At 42.1% G+C, this 22,101-nt stretch overlaps 1 protein-coding gene across 1 annotated transcript in view; it reads left to right on the top strand.

The window, feature by feature from the left end:
• pdzd8 (PDZ domain containing 8) overlaps positions 1-22,101 on the top strand; it is a 68,094-nt gene that overhangs the window by 11,797 nt on the left and 34,196 nt on the right. Inside the window, exon 2 of the mRNA XM_079690610.1 lies at positions 19,404-19,529. Coding sequence (XP_079546736.1) covers positions 19,404-19,529 — 126 coding nt within the window. The remainder of the gene's footprint in view (positions 1-19,403; positions 19,530-22,101) is intronic.

The raw sequence follows: 22,101 nt of genomic DNA, 5'->3' as shown, positions 1-22,101 counted from the left end.
TATTGGAAATGGGATGTTATTGATTATGGCCATGATTTTATGATTATTGAAATGTATACAGTTCTGTTACACATAGGTGTTCCCATAGATCTAGTCTCTTTATTTTCCCCTCAAAGTGCACCAGATTGATGCATTTAACTCCAACATTTAAAATAAATCTTACCGGGGGAGCATGCCCCCGGACCCCCCTAGAGGATTTGAGGTCCACCCCCACTTAAAATAACATGGATAGGTTCCTAAATACATTTAACATTTAAAAAAAAAATAGTAACCCATGTCCATATGTTTATTTGTGGGTGGTAGATTTAAACTATAGGGCTATGACTAAGGGCCCTGCCTGTACCTGTTGCCATGACGTGAAGGGTCTGCTAACAAGCGACCAACAGAAAGGTTAATGTTAATGTTTTTGCACGTCACCTCGACCCCCTCCCCCCCCGTTACCTCCACCCCCCCAAGTATATTTCAGATCTGTGGGAAACACTGCACTGCCTTTGTTTTCAATTTTATAATACTTCCAAACTTCTGACATATTTTCTGTCCCGACTCCCAAGTCACCAGCCTCTCGTTAGCTTACTGCTACTATTAGACACCGCGCCCTGCTCACTCTGTTGCCAGATTTGAGAGAAATAAGCAACCAGGTCTATGAAAACAAGCCCTAAAGAAGCAACACATACATGATGTTGTGTAATTTTAAACCAAAACTAAGGCCTCAGGATGACTTTAAGACGTGAACATGGTCATTTTTCTTTTGTAACATTAAATAAAATAATAATACTAATTCCGATCTTTTGAAAATCAAGTGATCGGCTCCGATCCCCGATCACGTGATCGGATCGGGACATCTGTAGTTTATACCCCAAATCAGCACTTTTGAAATGGAGGGATAGGGATATGAGGCATGGCTAGAATGGGTGATCTGTTTGGTATTTTGAGCAAAACACTTTATAGACATATTTTTAATATATTTTTATTAGGGCTGTCGGTCGATTTAAAATATTTAATCGCGATTAATTGCATGATGTCCATAGTTAATCGCGATTAATCGCACATTTTTTAACTCTTCTAAATGTACCTTAGAGGAATATTTTTCAAGTTTTTAATACTCTTATCAACATATGAGTGGACAAATATGCTTTATGCCAGGGGTACTCAAACCTTTTTGTTAAAGGTCCACTTGTGAATTTTATACAAGGTTCAATGGTCTGGATCAATGGCAGTAAAGTCCCCCCCAGCCCCTACCCCAGAGCGGAGCAACGAAACAGAAATTAAGAGAGAGTTGGGAGTTAGGGAGAGACCGCCCCTTCCAGGTGTGTGTGTGCGTTTCCGGTGTTTGTAGAGGGATTACGAGACGGTAGGAGTTGTCTTCGAGTGTGGGGAAAAGTCATGAGTGTTATACCGTCAATACCAGAAAATAAAGAGAACGTTTTCGACATTGAAGGCTCGAGTGGTCTGTGATTTTGAATAGCGGTGAACGCTACAATATGAACAGGCTCGTGCTTTGCCCACTGGTATTGTTTGTTTATTTATTTTGAAAATTAACTAGCAACGCCGTGCTGTCATATAGCAACTGCTAAGCTACTGCAGCAAAAAAAATCCTGGCGCCGCCCATGCTTAAGTGGTATTAAACTTGTCCACCCTCAATTGCTGGTATACAAAACACCAGTAGTGCAGCTGTTGTCATGTTCTTCACAGATCCCTCACAAATGAATTGAGCAATTCACTAGTTTTTTGGTCATCCGATGTCTCCCTTTCAAATGTTGTTTTTCTTGACCTTTGTGCTGACCCCCACCATAGATCCATTGGCCCTTCAGCATTGAAGTCTTGATTGTGGTTCTGTCATTGGCCATACTAATACATTTCTAATGTTAAATAAAAAAATTCACAGTTAAGAATTATATATTAATTATTAATGCTATAAATTACCTTTAATGACTTAAAGGAGGGTCAGGCCGATTATCGAACCTCAGATTGAGGAGGAACAATGCGGATTCCGTCCTGGTCGTGGAACGACGGATCAGCTTTTTACTCTCGCAAGGATCCTGGAGGGGGCCTGGGAGTACGCTTATCCAGTCTACATGTGTTTTGTAGACTTGGAGAAGGCGTATGACCGGGTTCCCAGGGAGTCACTGTTGGAGGTGCTGCGGGAGTATGGGGTGAGGGGGTCTCTACTCAGGGCCATCCAATCTCTGTACTCCCAAAGCGAGAGCTGTGTCCGGGTACTCGGCAGTAAGCCGGACCCATTTCAGGTGAGGGTTGGCCTCCGCCAGGGCTGCGCTTTGTCACCAATCCTGTTTGTAATATACATGGATCGGATTTCGAGTCGTGGGGGAGGGGGTCTGCATTTCGGTGGACTAAGGATTGCACCACTGCTTTTTGCAGATGATGTGGTTCTGATGGCTTCATCGGTCTGCGACCTTCAGCACTCACTGGATCGGTTCGCAACCGAGTGTGAAGCGGCTGGGATGAGGATCAGCACCTCCAAATCTGAAGCCATGGTTCTCAGCAGGAAACCGATGGACTGTCCACTCCAAGTAGGGAATGAGTCCTTACCCCAAGTGAAGGAGTTCAAGTATCTCGGGGTCTTGTTCTCGAGTGAGGGAACAATGGAGCGTGAGATGGGTCGGAGAATCGGAGCAGCGGGAGCGGTACTGCAGTCGCTTTACCGCACCGTTGTGACGAAAAGGGAGCTGAGCCAGAAGGCAAAGCTCTCTGTCTACCGCGCCATTTTTGTTCCTACCCTCACCTATGGTCATGAAGGATGGGTCATGACCGAAAGAACGTGATCGTGGGTACAAGCGACCGAGATGGGTTTTCTCCGCAGGGTGGCTGGTGTCTCCCTTAGGGATAAGGTGAGAAGTTCAGTCATCCGGGAGGGACTCGGAGTTGAACCGCTCCTCCTTCGCGTCGAAAGGAGCCAGTTGAGGTGGTTCGGGCACCTAGTTAGGATGCCACCTGGGCGCCTCCCTAGGGAGGTGTTCCAGGCACGTCCAGCTGGGAAGAGACCAAGGGGTAGACCTAGAACCAGATGGAGGGATTATATCTCTTCGCTGGCCTGGGAGCGGCTTGGGATCCCCCAGTCAGAGCTGGTTGATGTGGCCAGAGAAAAGAACGTTTGGGGCTCTCTGCTGGAACTGCTACCTCCGCGACCCAACCACGGATAAGCGGGAGAAGATGGATGGATGGATGGATGGATGGATTACCTTTAATATGTCTAACTATATTTAAAATGTGTTACCTTTTTATAGAAGTGATTATATTAGTATGCCAATATTTTCCTATGTTAAAGTTTTGTTTTGCACTTTTATTTTCGTAGTAATAAGATCGGGACTCTTATTTTGAAGGAACTTTTAACGGAGGTGAATGGACAATGGAGCAGAATGTACATATATATTTCGCCTCCCAAGACTTTACACATCTCCTCTTTGCTTTTCGTTTGGGTTCACCTTGCGCTTTATCAGTTGAATCACTTTGAACATTCGTTTGAGATGTTGACGGGTTGGCTGAACTTTTTACCCCACAGTCAAACAACTTCATTTGCTTCGCCATTTTTTGTAAAACAAACACACTGTCACTACCCGATCTGTCCCCCTGCCCGATCTGCGATCTGTACTGCGCATGTGCGAGATGGTCCGCCATATTGGACTACTCCGGACGGCAACCCAAGTAGGACACTTGACACAGTGGCTTTTAGCAAAGCTCAAAAATAAAACTCACGAGGGATGAGTTATTGTTATTACAACGTGACTTCACTATTATTTAACATCTCTTTTTATTGGGTTCTTTTATTTGGGGTTAAGTACATTGTCAGAAAAAGTGAGAAATGAATTTAACTTCTGTTAGACAGCTATCATACTGAATAAATATTTACTGTGAATGTATGCAAAAATGTATGGCATATAGCTGTCTAACAGAAGTTAAATTCATTTCTCACTTATCGGGTAGTGACACACGGCGCACCGCGCACGCGAGTAAACGTGCATCGCTTTCTGGCTCCGTAATCACACCAATGCATGTGCAACTTAAGTAGCAGGTTCCGACTGGTCACAACAATAATTAAATATGACAAATAATTAACATTTATCTATTTTGGGGTGCACATTTTGCTGTTTGCCGTCCTTATTTCTTTATATTAAAAAGTGGTTGTCACTGATGGCAACCAAAGGCCAATAAGTGGTTGACATTTTTTCCAGGGTTCCCGCGGGGTCTTAAAAAGTCTCAAAGTCTTAAATGTGATCATCTGAATTGAAGGCCTTAAAAAGGTCTTAAATATGACCAAAAAAATAAGAAAGGTCTTAAATACGACCAAAAAAATAAGAAAGGTCTTAAATAGGATTTAGAAAGTCTTAAAAATGATCGGATTTGAAAGGTACTTCTGTGTTGCGATTGCGTCTAAATTTGTTTCGGGGGAAATGTCCGGGCTGCAAAGTAACCAGTACGGTAATAGCCTTTTCAGTTCCCCCCAACAATTTGTATTGAATTAAATCAACATGGAACCAGTAATGACTAACTTTGTTTCCCCCGGCCCCTTATTGGAGAACACCCAGCTAGTAACCTAGCAACCAAGCTTCAGCTAGCGGCAGTCAGAAACTGATGTATCTTCGAATCTACTTACAAATTAATATGGGGAAGTGTAAGTTCAACCGTATTTGGTTGGAAAACATCTGATTTAGTGCTTGGTTGAAACCAGTGGAGGGGAACGTGTTTGAAGCCCGCCGCACCTTTTGCAAAAGAAATTAGTGTTTGTTTAGCTAATATAGCGTTAGCTAGTGGAGCGTTAGCTAGTGCAGCAGCTCCCGCAACAACATCGGGGGACCTCCGGGCGACGTTTGGGTGTACGTCAAACCTAAAAGTGGAGGTGCTGTAGACGCTAAATACCGTAGCTAAACCCCAATCATACAACAGCAACAATGAAAGATTGTAGCCAAGGCAGCAGAGCTCTGAATATAGCTCTTGTCTCTCTCTCTCTCTCTCTCTCTCTCTCTCACTCACTCACTCACTCACTCACTCACTCACTCACTCACTCACTCACTCACTCACTCACTCACTCACTCACTCACTCACTCACTCACTCACTCACTCACTCACTCACTCACTCACTCACTCACTCACTCACTCACTCACTCACTCACTCACTCACTCACTCACTCACTCACACACTCACACACACACACACGGGCTGCTCGATTATGGCAATAATCACGATTATATTGGTCAATAATTAATATCATGATTATTAAGTACGATTATTCATTGACTTTGAAAACATCCATTTATTGAACTTTAAAACAAATAATAATTTGAACAGTATCTTTTTACTGTAGATTACCCTGAACGTATAATTCAACTGAAAAACCGATACAAAAATGTATTAAATAAATGATACATTTAAATAAATAATATCAAAAATAATAAATACCAATCAACAAATATTTTGGAGCACACTTCCACAAGCTACTTAACATATATAAATATGATAAATAAATTAGACTAAAATTAATTAGATCAAATATGTTGTAGTGCACTGTCACAACCTAGCAAAGCAAAATAATCGTTTTTTTCGATTATGTTGTTTTCGTAATTGTGCAGGCCAAAATCGTAATTGCGATTTAAAATACGATTAATTGCACAGCCCTAACACACACACACACACACACACACACACACACACACACACACACACACTCAAGCGCACACATACACACTTTTTGTCGAACACGCTAACACAGTTCTGTGTACTGTTATGCTGTTATATTCAGTCATTGTTCTTATGTTGAACATGAATACATTTACTTTGTAAGTAATTATGGGATATATTTCTTCTTTCATAGCAATTTTCCTTCATACTTTCTTGCCGTGAAATAGGTCTTAAATTCTATTCAAAGTGGTCTTACAAAGGTCTTAAAAAGTCTTAAATTTGAGTTGGCGAAACCTGCAGGAACCCTGTTTTTCTGAATGGTTGCCAATGACAACCGTTACTGTCGAGCCCTGCCTTGTGATAAACCCGCAAGAGAAACTGCATTTGAGCTCCAAACTGTTTCAGAAATAATCTTTGATGTGATTTAGAATAGGATGGCGTTTTATCACTGAAGAATTTAACTTTATCTCCAGTAGAATTCTGATCACGCGTTTCTCTAACTGGGCTGCAAAAGAGGGGTATGAGCAATATGAGGCATGGCTACAATGGGCGATCGGTTTGCTTTTTTGAGCAAAAAACTTCAGACATGTTTTTTATAGGTATGGCCCTACAATATATTTTTCCAATACAGCATAATAGGTCCACTTTAATTTACATCAGAATCAGAAATTCTTTTTTTTCTTTTAATCTTTTTTTTTCTTTTTTATAATGGGACACAGGGTTCGGTCCGGATTGATTTCGGACCTTGGTCCGGAGTTTGAGAAGCCCTGCTTTATGCAAATGTTTGTTTATTTGTCTAAAGCTACTAACAGGCCTTGGGTTTGGTCATATTCTGGTTTACACCTTTTGAAACTATTTTTTTAAAGAAGTAAAGTCCCTGACACACCGGGCCGATTTCGGCCGTCGATAGATGTCTGGTCGTCGATGAGCGTCCTGTCGCCCTACTCAGATTGGTGTATCCAGCACCGTCGTGTCTTTTCGGCCGTGCCGACAGCCTCCCGAGGCTGTCGGCAAAAGAGATCACTCTGATTGGCTGTTCAGCTTAGCGAATCAGTGCATGAGAAGCAAAACGGAAGTGAAGAAGGCACACACAGACAGCTATTATTTTTCATTTTCCAGTACCGCACTAAACATGTTTTCGATTATAAGTCGTTATATGAAACAGTCTGTGAAACAGTCTGTGATGGACGAGAGTGAAAATGGAATGAACGCTATTTGTTGTTTGTATATATCACGCAGTCTGTCTTCCGGTTGCCTCTTTTGAATTAAGAGTACACACTACCGCCGCTTGCTGGTAAGGTATTGCCACTCACGCATGCGCAGTGCGTACGTACTACTTGGCCATGCGCTGAAGTCATTGCGGTGTTTTCAAGTGCGACTTTTTGGCCAAGACGCAGGAGACGTGAGGCGACACAACAATCGGGTCCGTCGGGACGTGTTCTTTGGTGTCAGTTTGGTGTGTCAGGGCCTTAAGAGAAACCTAGACAGAAATACGAAAGTAGAAAGAGTTTTGAGAGAGAACAAAACGGAAACTTGTGTTATGAGGTCCATTTCTGCTTTCTCTTTCTTATGTAATGGTAAACTGAATTAGAGCTATGTTTTTGTTTCACTGTTGACTAATCTTCTCGCAATTGTATCACTTATTGAAATACGCACAAAAGCACAGAGCCCAAGGTGACCTGTTCAAATGAAATGCAAAGATATTTAGTATAGAAGGGAGAATTTGCTTATTATTTTTATTTTATTTTGGAAAATACATAGTTTTCACTGTGTTGTTACATACACACAATCTCAAAAACACATATGCATACATTATTGTTCTGGGGAGATATGCTCAAGGGTGCCTCTGTATTTCCCAGAAGGCCCCCCTGCTGGACTTGAACCAGCTCCCTCCCCAAAACAAAGTCCCTCAGCCTCCCCAGTGATACAAACAGTGATGCAAACATAAATAAACGTTTGGGTTATTTAACTATTGTGTGACATTTTCTAGACCAAAGAAACAACATGAATAGAACAAATAACCAGCATATTATTGATAATCAAATACTAGTTAGTTGCAACCACATGTGCCATTTACGCTGGGGACATGTCCCAGACACTTTTTGAAATGGCCAATTTTGTCGCCACCACTTCGTAATAGTATAATTTTTTGACAAATGTTCTGATGAGAAAACTCTGAGAAAGGTTTGTCTGCACAACAGCATGTTTTATTTTGAGAACAGTTTATTCGTTCACACTAATATTTCTCGGGACCCAAGTGGTGTAGTTTGGAGTTATAGTACTTGTTTAACTTTTGTCTAGTTTCTGAACAGATATGAGGAGCTGTGAGCTCTGAGAGCTAACGGCTGATGTTGGTTTTCCGTTTCGCATTGAAGATGACGTCACGGCTCCGCCTACACTGCGTTACTATAGTTACTTCCCCAGTTCCTAAACTGTAATGGAAACGCAGCATACAGTGAGCCTGGCCTATCAAGGCCTAACCATACTGTACTAAGTCGTGCGAGGCCCTGCAGTGGAATTAAATGGTCTGCTAAGGCTAAAATTCCTGTGTTCCTTCCAGAGAGAGTTTCGCCGCACAAACTCCCCCCTTTGCTTGGGGCCACAAGTTGGCCAGGGGCAGCCCTGTGGGGACATTTCCAAGTAGAGGCACTAAATACTAGGATAAAAGGAGCAGAATATGTCCTCTTTAATACGTCATCTTAAGCCAGGAGAGGCAGAAAGGTATTTTTGTGTAGTCTTTAGCCCCTTTCACACCAAGTACTTTGCCGTATTTAGTACCCAGCACTTAGTTCCCAGCACTTAGTTCACAGCACTTGGTTCCCCATGGAAAGATTACGCAAATGAAGCCGCTGACGTCACTTCGTCTTCTTCTGCTTTGGGTTTACTGGCAGGCCGCAAACCACTTCACGGCGTATACTGCCACCCGAAGTCCCCGGAGTTGGGGACAGCAGCTTCTACTGAAGCCTTGCTAGTAAATCGCCAGAACGCCGACACCTCCTCATCACTCCCATGTTTTTTTTTGTGTTGCCATAAGTTAGTCTCTCTCAGTTGGTGCGCTGGGATAATGCTAATGCTAATAATGCTAATGCCAGCAAATACAATGGCGGCTTCACAAAACTTTTCAGAGTTTTACGGGGCGTGGTTTGCAATTCGCCCAGAAATTTGAACTTTTTTTTCCCCCAAGGACAGTAATTGCTCTCTAGCAGGGACTGAAAAGGGGGGAAAAGTTATAATGAACTAAGTTCTCTTTTTGGTGTTAACGCAAAATCCCAGGAACTGCCGGAACTAAAAGGGAAAAGTACTCCGGTGTGAACGCGCCTATTGGAGCCTACAGGATTCAGGAAGAGCTAAATAAATGCCATTCAGCAAGGATGTCGTGTTGCGATAAACTGTTAAATGCCTCATCAAAGGATCTGTGTTGCCTGTCCAATTGTTAAATGTAAGTCTTAAGACTTATTTACGGCCTGTGAGTTGTTTCGGAGAGTACTGCAGCACACAGAGGAAGTCCAAACGTGCGTGAGTCTGATTATCCCACGATCCTGCGGAGTGAGCAAGCGTGATGAGATGATGTAATGAGGAGCAGGATGAGAGAACGAAAGCTGGACCTTGGGATTTGCTGAATGGCACAGATGGTAGTTCTGTAAAGGGGGGGGGGGGGGGGGGGGCTGGGACCGCGGCCTGCTGGAGGTACAGCACCCACGTACAGTCACTACTCCGCTATGGGGGAATACTGTTTCAATGCCAATCCTGTGATGCTCTCACTTTGCCCCAGTCATTATTCCAGCTCTCTGCTTGGAGAGAGAGAAGTCGTGGGGGGAGAGGAGGAGCAACAGCAGCATGTGAATTATGAGCATCATTCTCCACCTAGGCTGGCTAATTTCTTTACTGGAGCTTTCCATCATATCACAGTGTCTTCATTTATTGATGGAATTGTCATGGAGGGGCCTCTGTTGCGTATTATAATTTCATCTGAAGTCCTTTTGGGGCATGTTGGTTTAAAGTTTAGTCATCAAATTCCTTTTTCGTCCTTGGAAATAAATAGTTTGACACAACATTGCAAACTCCACGTCCACTAACAAGCTTCTACATGATCTCTCAACTAGAGGTTGGTCGATTAACAATTTTTAAGCAGGCCGATAACCAATTTTGGCATTGAATTCTTAGGCTGATTCTTAATCCTGTTATAAGATGTTATTATTTAAATATTATTATTTAATTAAGTATAAATATTGTGCAGGTTAATTATAGGCTAATAATGAGAATGTTATAGCATTATGTTATTAAAATTGATATAAATTACTATACTGGAGAAAAAAAAATAGCAATTACATTTTTTGTTTTTGCTTCAACAATAGTGATGCCATTTAGATTTGGTTATGTCAGGGCTATAGAATATGAAATCGAATCATAAATAAATTATGCTAACGGTTTACCTGTGTTCTATTGGTTTGACTGTGTGCTAAAAGTTTACCTGTGTGCTAATGGGTTGACTGTGTGCTAACAGTTTACCTGCGTGCTAACGGTTTGACTGTGTGCTAACAGTTTAACTGTGTGCTAACAGTTTGACTGTGTGCTAATAGTTTACCTGTGTGCTAATGGTTTGACATTTTGAAATAAGACCTTAGTTTCAACACATTGTATTTAACCTACTGTCCCTTCTATATGAACTCTGCTTAGTTCACTGGTGATGTGCATTTAACTTTGGTACATATTCTTAGGCCTGTCACGATAATTAATTTTTTCTTTTTACAGTGCTACGGCTTCCACAGATTAGATTTTTTAAAATGTATTTATTGTCAAAGCATTTAATATATTCATTACTATCGGGATGTTAAGAGCATTCCATGGAATATAACAAGTGTATCCAACATGTTTGTATTGTCGGGCAAATGCATCTTTGATAGCAAACTGTCCGCCTCTTCATTTGATGTGGCCCCACAAGAGCTTGCAAAGAATATAATATGTTTGTTATACGGTTACATGGCTATTTACAGAAGCATGTTGCCCATACATGGCCATCTAGTATTTAGCTCGGGCAATGAAGCCTCACCTGCTGGTTGGCCGATCGGGCAATCTATTATGCCAGTATCATGTAGCTCGCGGATCCAGTAATGAGTGACCCGACAGTAAAACTAAACATATCTATAACTAGTTTAGGTAGTTTGGACTCGTCAGCAGCATCTGATCTCTCTCTCCAGTCAGATTAGACTTCACTCGCGTTTATGTCCATATCGATCAGATCCAGCTAGTTCTAGCTAATGATATGACTACCTGCTTATTAAAATACACCGAAACAATAAGTGTCGCTATGCAACTGGGTGAGGCCACAAAGTATAGCGCTGCATTATGCATTTGTTTACATGCCCACCGGAACCCCAAGGCATTACCAACAGATCAACGCACAATCAACCCATACATGACATGTCTTTCTCCACATTAACTGTTAGACATTAGAATTGACTATTCTTGTCTGTCACATAAGTGGCGCAACTGAAGCGGTATTGCGCTAAAGGGAAATTATTTTGACCATAGAGATTTAGATTTGCCGGCTAACGGGAACTCTGACGTCGCCATTTTGTGTGCTTCGCGGATGCGCTCGGCTCCTCTCGACTGCTGCTCGGGTCTGCTCGGTCAGCTTCCGGATTAGGAGCCATTCGTTCGACCAATTTACAGTAGATAACATTACAAACATTTTTAACAGGGGCCATAATAGTGTAAATAATGTGTGTTTTGGCAGTTATAACTGAATGTAATGTTTTCTACTTTTTTACATCTGGTAAGACAAGAACAAACAAATAAGTGAAATTAGGAATACAATTGAAATTGTACAATGTCATATTGTGTTGGTTCATCTTATAATTCAGTCGAGAGAATTCACCATACAGCATCTAAGACCTGCAAAAATCTAAATGTTTTAGGGGGAGGCCCCCCAAACCCTTCGTGCCATTTCGTCCGCGCGCATTTTTCAGGGCAATCTCTATTGGGCTCAGGGCCATCTGTAAATTAGCTTAGATGGCCCAAAATCCTTAATGTCATGCACTGGTTAATTATGAAGTTATTACCCTATCTGATAATAATCCAATGCAGAGGCAATGATGTAATATAATACATTATTTTATATATATTAAATATTTATATATGTATTTTTATATAGTCTTAAAGTTACAACCGGCCCTTTTGAGTGCAACCATAATGCGAATGTGGCCCGTGATGAAATTGAGTTTGACACCTCTGCTCTATATTATTAATTTGGCTGCTGCACGTGGAGTGTCCTGACCTGGCTGTGTCATGGAGTAGCATGAAGCTGCAGCGTCGGAGGAGACTGCAGTTTCAGGACCGCAGTCCTGGGACCGCACTCCTGGGACCGCACTCCTGGGACCGCACTCCTAGGACCGCACTCCTAGGATCGCACTCCTAGGACCCTCGTTTTTCATGACACTGCCAACTAGCAAATAAGAGACATGCATATGAACGACAACGCACAGAGTGTGAGTAATGTGAAGTGCTTTAAAAAGTTTTATTTGTTTAAAATTAATAACAATTCCGGTGTCTTGAAATGAAGTGTGATTAGCTAACGTTAACTATGATAGTCTTAAGGCAATACAAACAATCACCTGTTAGCTTATGATAGCTTCTAGCCGTATTAAAGGCACTAAAAACACATTTGATTATTTGTTTAATGAAACTGTAGCGTGATTTTGGCAAGCCCAACTAGGTGTCCTACATTTAATAGTTGATTTAATTACAGTAATAGTGTGAGTAATGTGAATCGTGTTGTTTGTTTAAAGTCAACAACTATTCTGGTGTATTGAATTGGACAGCAATACAAGCAACACCTGTTAAATGTGAGTCTTACAGGGAAACAGTTACCTGTTAGCCTATGATGACTCGCTGCAAAACCAACTGTTAGCCTTTTTGTTTATTTGTTTAATGAAACCGGGTGCTTTCAATGCGACCATCTTTATAAGGACGTTGGCACAGGCTACCGGGGAAGCGGACGGCGAAGAATCTTGGAGGGTTTTTACTCCGAAGAGGGCTTCCCGGGGTACTGCAGCTGGAGCTGTTTTCTGGTGGCTGAGGGAACAACAGACCCCGCGTCACCCCAGTGAAGAATCCTCAGTGTCCTCTCCACTTTCAGAGGAAGGGTCAGAGGAACTCAAAGACAGGCTGGACTCCAGAGGTTATTCCATGTCCGTGTTAAAGGTCCATGTCATGGCCATTTCTACTGATCATAATTCCATTGTTGAGGTCTACTAAAATACATTTTATATTGTGCAATTTTCCAAACTCACATTGGTTTTTCATACAGCATCTCTGGATAGTATGTGTCAGAGGTGGGACCAAGTCATTGTTTTGCAAGTCCGAGTCAAGTCTCAAGTCTTTGCGCTCAAGTCCGAGTCAAGTCTCAAGTCAGGATGGGCAAGTTCAAGTCAAGTCGAAGTCCTAAATGTTGACAAAACAAGTCTTTAACAAGTCATTATGTGCTTTTCAGCAAATGTAATGACATCCATCAACAGAATAATACTTAATAATCAAACTGCTCTTTATTAGTCACATTAATAATGTAATAATCAATTTTCTCTCTGCTGGTAAAGTAACATGTTTTTCTTCTATTTTAAGAGGGATCAGTACATAGGCGGAGTTTGACATTTACGCTTCGGGGGGCAAACCTTTTTTACTGACTTCAGTACACATTCCCAACTATTACGTGGGGTGCTACGGATACAGTAGCAATAAAGCCAGCGCTCACCGCACTGAGTATGACTTTTCCACATACGAACACAACTCGTCCCGTCATGCACGCCTCATGCCCGCCGTACACACACACTCATATGGAAAGGGCGGTCTCTCCCCCCAACAACAGTGCATTACATAACTGTAAAACTTATCATAACTGTGCACATCTTATACTTATTTGATAACTACTACATCCCTTGGTTACTTGAACACGCTACAATATTATTAACCAGTGTCCTACCTTATTAAAATATTGATATACGAAATATTTGTATTGGAACAGCTTTCGACGTAGTAATGCTGTAACATATTTCAGCCACTATGGGGGGGGGGGCGCAATGCCCCCCCCGCAAAATCCGCCTATGGATCAGTAAGGTAAGGCTACCGTGACAGTTTGATTCAGAAGGAGTTTAATTTATAAGATCCCTGATGTTAAGGTAACCAGAATGTTTATTTCCACTGTGTACAACATGTTATAAGGGATAATATGCAGCGAGGCGGTCTATATATTAATATTAATTTACGTTGTATGTCAAATTTGATAAGACAAATATACAAGACTATCTTTTTACATCTGACATACAAAAATATATTTGTTATTTAAAAAAAACAAAAACATAACAACAAATTGTTGTTAATAATTATAATTTAATTTCTCTAAGAAAAACATATTTTCATGCATTTTTAGATCGTTAATAACAAGCATTACAATGACTAAAGCAGGGGTATTCAACTGAAATTCAACGAGGTCAAGTTAGAGAAAATCTCCCCATGCAAAGGTCCGGAACATCAAAATGTCTAACTTTCTTTATGAATTAGTGTGAAAGATACAGTGGGGCAAAAAAGTATTTAGTCAGCCACCAATTGTGCAAGTTCTCCCACTTAAAAAGATGAGAGAGGCCTGTAATTTTCATCCTAGGTATACCTCAACTATGAGAGACAAAATGAGAAAAAAAAATCCAGAAAATCACATTCTGATTTTTAAAGAATTTATTTGCAAATTATGGTGGAAAATAAGTATTTGGTCAATAACAAAAGTTCATCTCAATACTTTGTTATATACCCTTTGCTGGCAATGACAGAGGTCAAACGTTTTCTGTAAGTCTTCACAAGGTTTTCACACACTGTTGCTGGTATTTTGGCCCATTCCTCCATGCAGATCTCCTCTAGAGCAGTGATGTTTTGGGGCTGTCGCTGGGCAACACGGACTTTCAACTCCCTCCAAAGATTTTCTATGGGGTTGAGATCTGGAGACTGGCTAAGCCACTCCAGGACCTTGAAATGCTTCTTACGAAGCCACTCCTTCGTTGCCCGGGCGGTGTTTTTGGGATCATTGTCATGCTGAAAGACCCAGCCACGTTTCATCTTCAATGCCCTTGCTGATGGAAGGAGGTTGTCACTCAAAATCTCACGATACATGGCTCCATTCATTCTTTCCTTTACACGGATCAGTCGTCCTGGTCCGTTTGCAGAAAAACAGCCCCAAAGCATGATGTTTCCAACCCCATGTTTCCCAGTAGGTATGGTGTTCTTTGGATGCAACTCAGCATTCTTTCTCCTCCAAGGCTTAAGCAGGGGGACACGTCTGGCACTGCAGGATTTGAGTCCCTGGCGGCGTAGTGTGTTACTGATGGTAGCCTTTGTTACTTTGGTCCCGGTTCTCTGCAGGTCATTGACTAGTTCCCCCCGTGTGGTTCTGACATTTTTGCCCACCGTTCTTGTGATCATTTTGACCCCACGGGGTGAGATCTTGCGTGGAGCCCCAGATGGAAGGAGATTATCAGTGGTCTTGTATGTCTTCCATTTTTTAAATAATTGTTCCCACAGTTGATTTCTTCACACCAAGCTGCTTACCTATTACAGATTCAGTCTTCGCAGCCTGGTGCAGGTTTACAATTTTGTTTCTGGTGTCCTTTGACAGCTCTTTGGTCTTGGCCATAGTGGAGTTTGGAGTGTGACTGTTTGAGGTTGTGGACAGGTGTCATTTATACTGATAACGAGTTCAAACAGGTGCCATTAATACAGTTAACAAGTGGAGGACAGAGGAGGCTCTTAAAGAAGAAGTTACAGGTCTGTGAGAGCCAGAAATCTTGTTTATTTGTTATGGACCAAATACTTATTTTCCACCATAATTTGCAAATAAATTCTTTAAAAATCAGACAATGTGATTTTCTGGATTTTTTTTTTTCTTCTCATTTTGTCTCTCATAGTTGAGGTATACCTTGGATGAAAATTACAGGCCTCTCATCTTTTTAAGTTGGAGAACTTGCACAATTGGTGGCTGACTAAATACTTTTTTGCCCCACTGTATATATTGAAGTAGCCTGTAGCTTTATCAACGTCTGCATGTAATCAACAGCTGACTGCCAATCAAATAAAGAAAGTACATTTTAAAAACAACAACAACATTTATTGTCAATGAACATTGAACTATACAGATATACAGTAAAATACTGTGGATATGTGTAATGTTCCTCTCGGGTTGCATTTAAAAAATAAAATAGAGAAAATAAATAAAATAGCTTTTGAAAATATGTGCATATTAAAAGTGCTTAATTTTAGATAAATAAAATAAAGTGTAGCAGCAGCTTGAGTTTTCCTTTTTTCTTTGTTAACCGTTTCACATCATGACTTAACAGTTGTAGACGATTATAGAACAATATCAGTCTTTACACATCATAACAATTGAACAGTTTTAAAGTTTCTCTTTCTTTCCCTCTTATATTGCAGTCCCTCACTCGCTTCTTTTTAATTCAGTGCGAGAATTGAGCTTGAGCTTGTCCTGCCAGGAGTTTAAATCTGGGCTGAAATGGTGTCGGGGCCATTCTCATACACACATGCAGGTGCTCATTGATTAGCCTCGGTTAGCCTGCCCTGGAACGATATTTAGTTTTAATGTTGATCCTGGTGGACTGATCATATCGGGCTCTGAGACTGCTTATTTGTTGTGACCTCAGTTCTGACTTGAGAGGGAATGTTTGGTCAAACACTTTGTGTTTTGTCTCATAGTGGCGTTTTGGCACTTTTAATGAGTGCCACGGTCTCTGAACAAATGAGACACACTGGTTCTGTGCTCCCAGTGGGCAGGATGAACATGAATGAGTCCACTCAGGGTTAAAAGCTCTGTTCTCACTGTCCACTTTCCTCTTCTTGGAGAGCGCCATGTGTAATTATTTGTCTCTCCCTGTCTGCCGCTAACACGCCTGTTCCCTCTCCTCTCCGCTTCTCTCCCTGTATCGCTAACTTTTCTCTTCACTCACTTTCCTCTCCTCTTCTCTCTGCCGCGCTCTCGTCTCTTCTTCTGTGTTTCTCTCCCTGTATCGCTCACTCGTCTCTTTCGCCCCGTGTCGGCGGCGGTTAAAAATAGAATCGCCCCGTCAAAATTGAAATCCCCTATTAATGTATTGATTATAGGTCGGCGTCTGGGTCCGGATCTGGACCGCGGTCCGCCTGTTGCCGACCCCTGGTCTAAAGAGACTCGCTGTGTATGAGACTCAATACTCGCTGGTTGTACTTTTGCGGGCATCCAATTCGCTAGGTGGCGATGTTGCAAAACAACTAGGGTCCTAGGAGTGCGGTCCTAGGAGTGCGGTCCTAGGAGTGCGGTCCTAGGAGTGCGGTCCTAGGAGTGCGGTCCTAGGAGTGCGGTCCTAGGAGTGCGGTCCTAGGAGTGCGGTCCTAGGAGTGCGGTCCCAGGAGTGCGGTCCCAGGAGTGCGGTCCCAGGAGTGCGGTCCCAGGAGTGCGGTCCCAGGAGTGCGGTCCCAGGACTGCGGTCCTAGGACTGCGGTCCCAGGACTGCGGTCCTAGGAGTGCGGTCCTAGGAGTGCGGTCCCAGGACTGCGGTCCCAGGACTGCGGTCCCAGGACTGCGGTCCTGAAACTGCAGTCTTTGACACTGCTGCTTCATACAGCGCGCCGGACTGGCAGCCACAGCCGCCAGGCTAAAATGCTGGTCACATCCTTATGTAAACAAACATGCATGTAAACGGCAATTTATCGACCTCAGAAAAGTTATCGAGTCCATTTTTATTTATCGTACGATAAGTCAATGTATTGATTATCGCGACAGGCCTACATATTCTTCCAGTCATAGAAGTGTTAGATTGTAGACAATGGCCGGACACTGGGCCTCTGATAAGTTAAACGTTTCCCTCCATCTGTGGACAATGCACTGTTCATAAAATCCTCTCTGTGTGTATGTGGCCACCGGACATTACTACTTCTTAAGTAATGTGATGATTTGTCTGAACAAAGTCCACTATTCACAAAACAGGCAGCCTCTGGCCAACAGCAGTAGCACAGAGAGCCTGAAATAGAAAGGATGGGGGTTTGTGTTTCTATGTGTGTTCTCAGACATCATGTTTATACATTACAATGACTGTTTTTATCAAAACAGCCTGATGCCCTTAGGGAGTCAGTTCTCTACCAAGCACCTCGCCCAACACAAGTAGCCTCAGTGTGTTTAGCTGGTTACCTTCACAACAAATAGTCACACCTCGGGATGGGCCGCTGTGAAGATGTTCCAACTGGTTTGATATTCAGGCGACAGCTTTACGGAATTCAACACTCAGCAGCGGGAGTGGAACATAATGAGAGTAACGTCTCCAGCCCACTGGGTGGAGGTAATGCTTCTGTAAGCTGGTTTGACAACAGCAATCAACTCTAGAAGAAGCAGAGCGGGCAACTCATCAGCCTACACATCCTTTTTACATTACTTATAACAACAATTTAAGTGTTTTATTGTTTGACACAGTTCTCTGAGATAAACGATTCCATGTCTCATCTTATCTGCCAAGGAAAGATACGCTTTGTAATAGACAGTGCCCCCTCCCACCTGGGCTGAAATGTAAAGCTCTTCATGTTTGTTATTACTAATGCAATTTAGATTTAATGCTGTGATGCTGTTGGCCCACTACTGCCAGCACGTTTCATAATGACAAATGTTTTCTGGTTTACATACAATCAATCAAACAGGTTCAAGCTTGTACATCGGACACCTTATAAAGCTGTTGGACAGTTTTTAAAAAAAAATGAGTTGTGATTTATTTGTTTACTGAAAGTTGACAATTGACTTATTGCAGTGGTTTTCAAACTGTGGGGCGGTACTGAAGGTGGGGCGCGGGAAGAAATTGTAAACAAACACTGCTCGAAAATAAATCTAAAAAATGGAGACGTTTTTAACACGGTCGTCAGAGCAGCTGAGTCCGGAGCTTAATGTTGTTTTGTCCAATGTTATAACCACCTTCAATTACATCAAAACAAGACCACTGAAAGCTCGCCTTTTCTCCGCATTGTGCGAGGGGATGGGCTCCGAGTACACAGCTGTTCTTTTTCACAGCGAGTCCCGATGGCTCTCTCGCGGAAAAGTGCTGTCCAGGATCCTGGCGCTTAAAGATGAGATCAGAATCTTCTTGGATGAGGAGGGGAACGATCTTGCCATTGATAGGCTATGTGTGGAATAGGAATTGTATAGTGATGTGATAGTTTGCAACCTGCAGTAGAAATAGTAGTTCAGTGTTCATTCATATATTTTCCTTAAATCTATTTTTCACTTTTGTTCATGTGTAATCCATAATAAAATATAAAATGATAGTTGGATCTTTGTATCTTCTTATTATTAGCAAAGAAAATGTAATGTTTTTACAACAATATACAATTAATCCTACCAATATAGAAGGGAACCGGGTTGGGGGGTCCCGAAAATATTTCCAATACCCAAGGGGGTCCCGACTGAAAAAGTTTGGGAACCACTGACTTATTGTATTCAGGGAATACAAATATAATCAGAATCGGAATACCTTTATTAGTCCCACAGAAGGGAAATGTACATCAAACTGTGAATTAAAGAAAACCCATGCCTTTTCTGGCAGCTATGATGGACTAAAAGCACCTGTTATGTCTCTTGTTATGTGGCTCATCTGTATGTGTGCAGTTGCATTAGTTATTGTTTGAGGAGATTTATTTGTGATTCACAGTCAGGTAACATCTTGAAATAAAATGTATGTTTGTGTTTTTCTCTCTCTCTCTCCAGATACAAGCCCTTCTTCCCGTTCCAGGTTCTGCCCTCTCTGGGTTCAGCCTGTGATCTGGACCTATCCGTCAAGGAGAACATGCTGGTGGAAGGCCGACTCAGAGTCACGCTCATTGAATGTAGCAGGTGAGACACTTCTCTTCTCAACTGCCCCTATTTGTCCACATATGTTAATGTGTTTTTGTTCTGGGGCTGTTCTTCCTGGTTTGGATAAAGTGTGCTTTTGTGCCATCAAAAATAAAATGGTATGCAGTTTTAATGCACACACACACAGCCTCACAAACTCAGGTTTTTAAAGAAAAGTCACCAAAATGCCCATGAAGTTCATTTCCATTTTCATTATTTTGTAGGAAAAAAACATTCACTCAACTGACACAAACCATGACTGAGAAGGAGTAGGGAGTAGAAAACATGTAATTTAGCCAGCTCCTCACTCACTTCCTCAGTTGTTTTTTATATCACCAGTTCATAACCTGCATGAGTTGCTTTTGTATCAGCCTACACAAGTCTTTCTAAGGGGAAGTAATAAACTGCCAGCTAACTAAGTCATGAGTTACATTTTAAATCGAAAACCTATAGAAATTAGCTTTATTTTTTACCCTGAAATGAAATGCAGTATTGGCGATTCGCCCTTTTTTTCACCACCTGCCTAAAAGAACTAAAGCAATTAATTTTTTTGTCGTTCAAAGATTAATTCTTTGGCTTAATACTTTTTTCAGTTTGAACCACTGACATGTTCACCATTAGAAAATGGACAAAGTGACACCATATGGCATAATCCCATGCCCTGATAACGTGGCACCCTTAAGGCCCCTACACACCGGGCCGATTTTCGGCTTCGATAGATGTCGATAGATGTCTGGCCGTCGATGAGCGTCCTGTCGCCCTACTCAGATTGGTGTGTACTGCACCGTCGTGTCTTTTCGGCCGTGCCGACACCTTCCGCTGCCGATTCAACATGGCTGTCGGTAAAAGGCTGTCGGCTGAAGAAATCACTCGATTGGACGTTCGGCTTAGCGAATCAGTGCATGAGAAGCGAAACGGAAGTGAGGACCCCAAACAAACTATTAAGAAGGCAAATCTGAGACACGCTATTAGTTGTTTGTTTATATCACGCAGTCTGTTTTTCTTCTCTCGGTGAATCACGCAGTCTGTCTTCCGGTTGTTGCCTCTGTTGAATGACGAATACACACTACCGCCGCCTGCTGGTAAGGACAGTTATTTCCACTCACGCGTGCACAGTTCGTACGTACTACTTGGTCGTCGGCTGAAGTCTTTGCGGTGTGTTCCAGTGCGAAACATGGCCAAGACGCAGGAGACGTGAGGCGACACAAAAGTTGGGTCCGTCGGGACGTGTTCTTTGGTGTCAGATTGGTGTGTAGGGAACTTTACACGTTTGTTTCTCTCATTGTTCATAACTGCTGTCATGACCTTTCAGCTCCTTTTGTACATTTAGATACTCTGTGTTATATTCTATGAATGCAAACTGAACATCTTTGAATTGTAGTCAAAACCTGACAATGGAGAAAATCATCATTAGTTTTTTTGGGAACATTTCGGATTTTTAAAGACTAAACCATTAATTACTTAATCCGGAAAATAAACTACAGATTATTGGACAATGGAAATAATTGTTAGTTGCAGCCCTAAATAATACATTCTGAATAAGGGATACACTAAATAAAGAACATAATGTAATAAATAATATAACCCGAATATAATCTGAATCTCTACTGCAGCTGGCATTACACACCGTTTTTAAGACTCTAAATCAGCTGCTGTTACATCCCACTCTGTCTTTGTCCTAAACTAGCATGTTTAAACTTTAGTTGGCTAAGGCCCCGGCCCCACAAGGACGATAACGGTCGTTTGCGTTAGTGATTAGTGTCATTATAGACCGTTCTGCCACACTACAGTAAACAACTGCGGTAACGATAACGGGTCCCAAGGTGGATAGCACGGCATACGCAACGCTCTGGGGGGTCCAACGGCTCCGTGTGTAGGACCTATACGATCATTTTGTGAAAATGATGAGGCAATAGCCCCGCCTCTCCCCACCTCTGCTGCTCACCCCCGCGTCAAAGTAAACTGCACACTGAATTCAGATTATTTATCTTTCTCTCGATATGGACATAAACGCGAGTGAAGTCTAATCTGACAGGACGGAGACACGCAGCTCTGCTCACCTGCAGCTCCTCCCGCTGTGATGCAGCGGTGAACGGAGCAAAACACACACTTCAAGTCAGATCACCCCCCTTAGCTATTTTAATTACCTCTCAAACTACCTAAACTATTTATAAATATGTTTATTTTTACTGTCGGCCTGGTCACTCATTACTGGATCAGCTACTGCATGAGACAGACACTGACGCTGTCAGAAGAGAGAGAGGGAGGAAAAAGAGAGGCTCCGTGTATTTTATTATTACACTATATAGAGTCGTTATTCATTTGTTTTAAAGCTCAATAAATAAAAAAGAAGACCTTTGACTGGCACTTTTATAATTTTGTCCGGAAGATTTAGCCTTTAATACACGTTGACTGGCGAAAAACTCTGCCCGGTTACCTCGGTCCCCACCGCGGAGAGTAAACAGAAGGGTAACCATGACAACCATGCTTCTTCGCTGCCATGAATAATTGATATGCTGCCTATTATAATCATACAGACTTCTTACATCACCTTCTTCTACATCAGCAAGTT

Source organism: Notothenia rossii (genome assembly GCF_949606895.1).
Source record: "Notothenia rossii genome assembly, chromosome: 6".
In the NCBI taxonomy this organism is placed as follows: Eukaryota; Metazoa; Chordata; class Actinopteri; order Perciformes; family Nototheniidae; genus Notothenia; species Notothenia rossii.
Note: the sequence above shows the minus strand (reverse complement) of the source record. Positions and strands in the feature narration are given on the sequence as shown.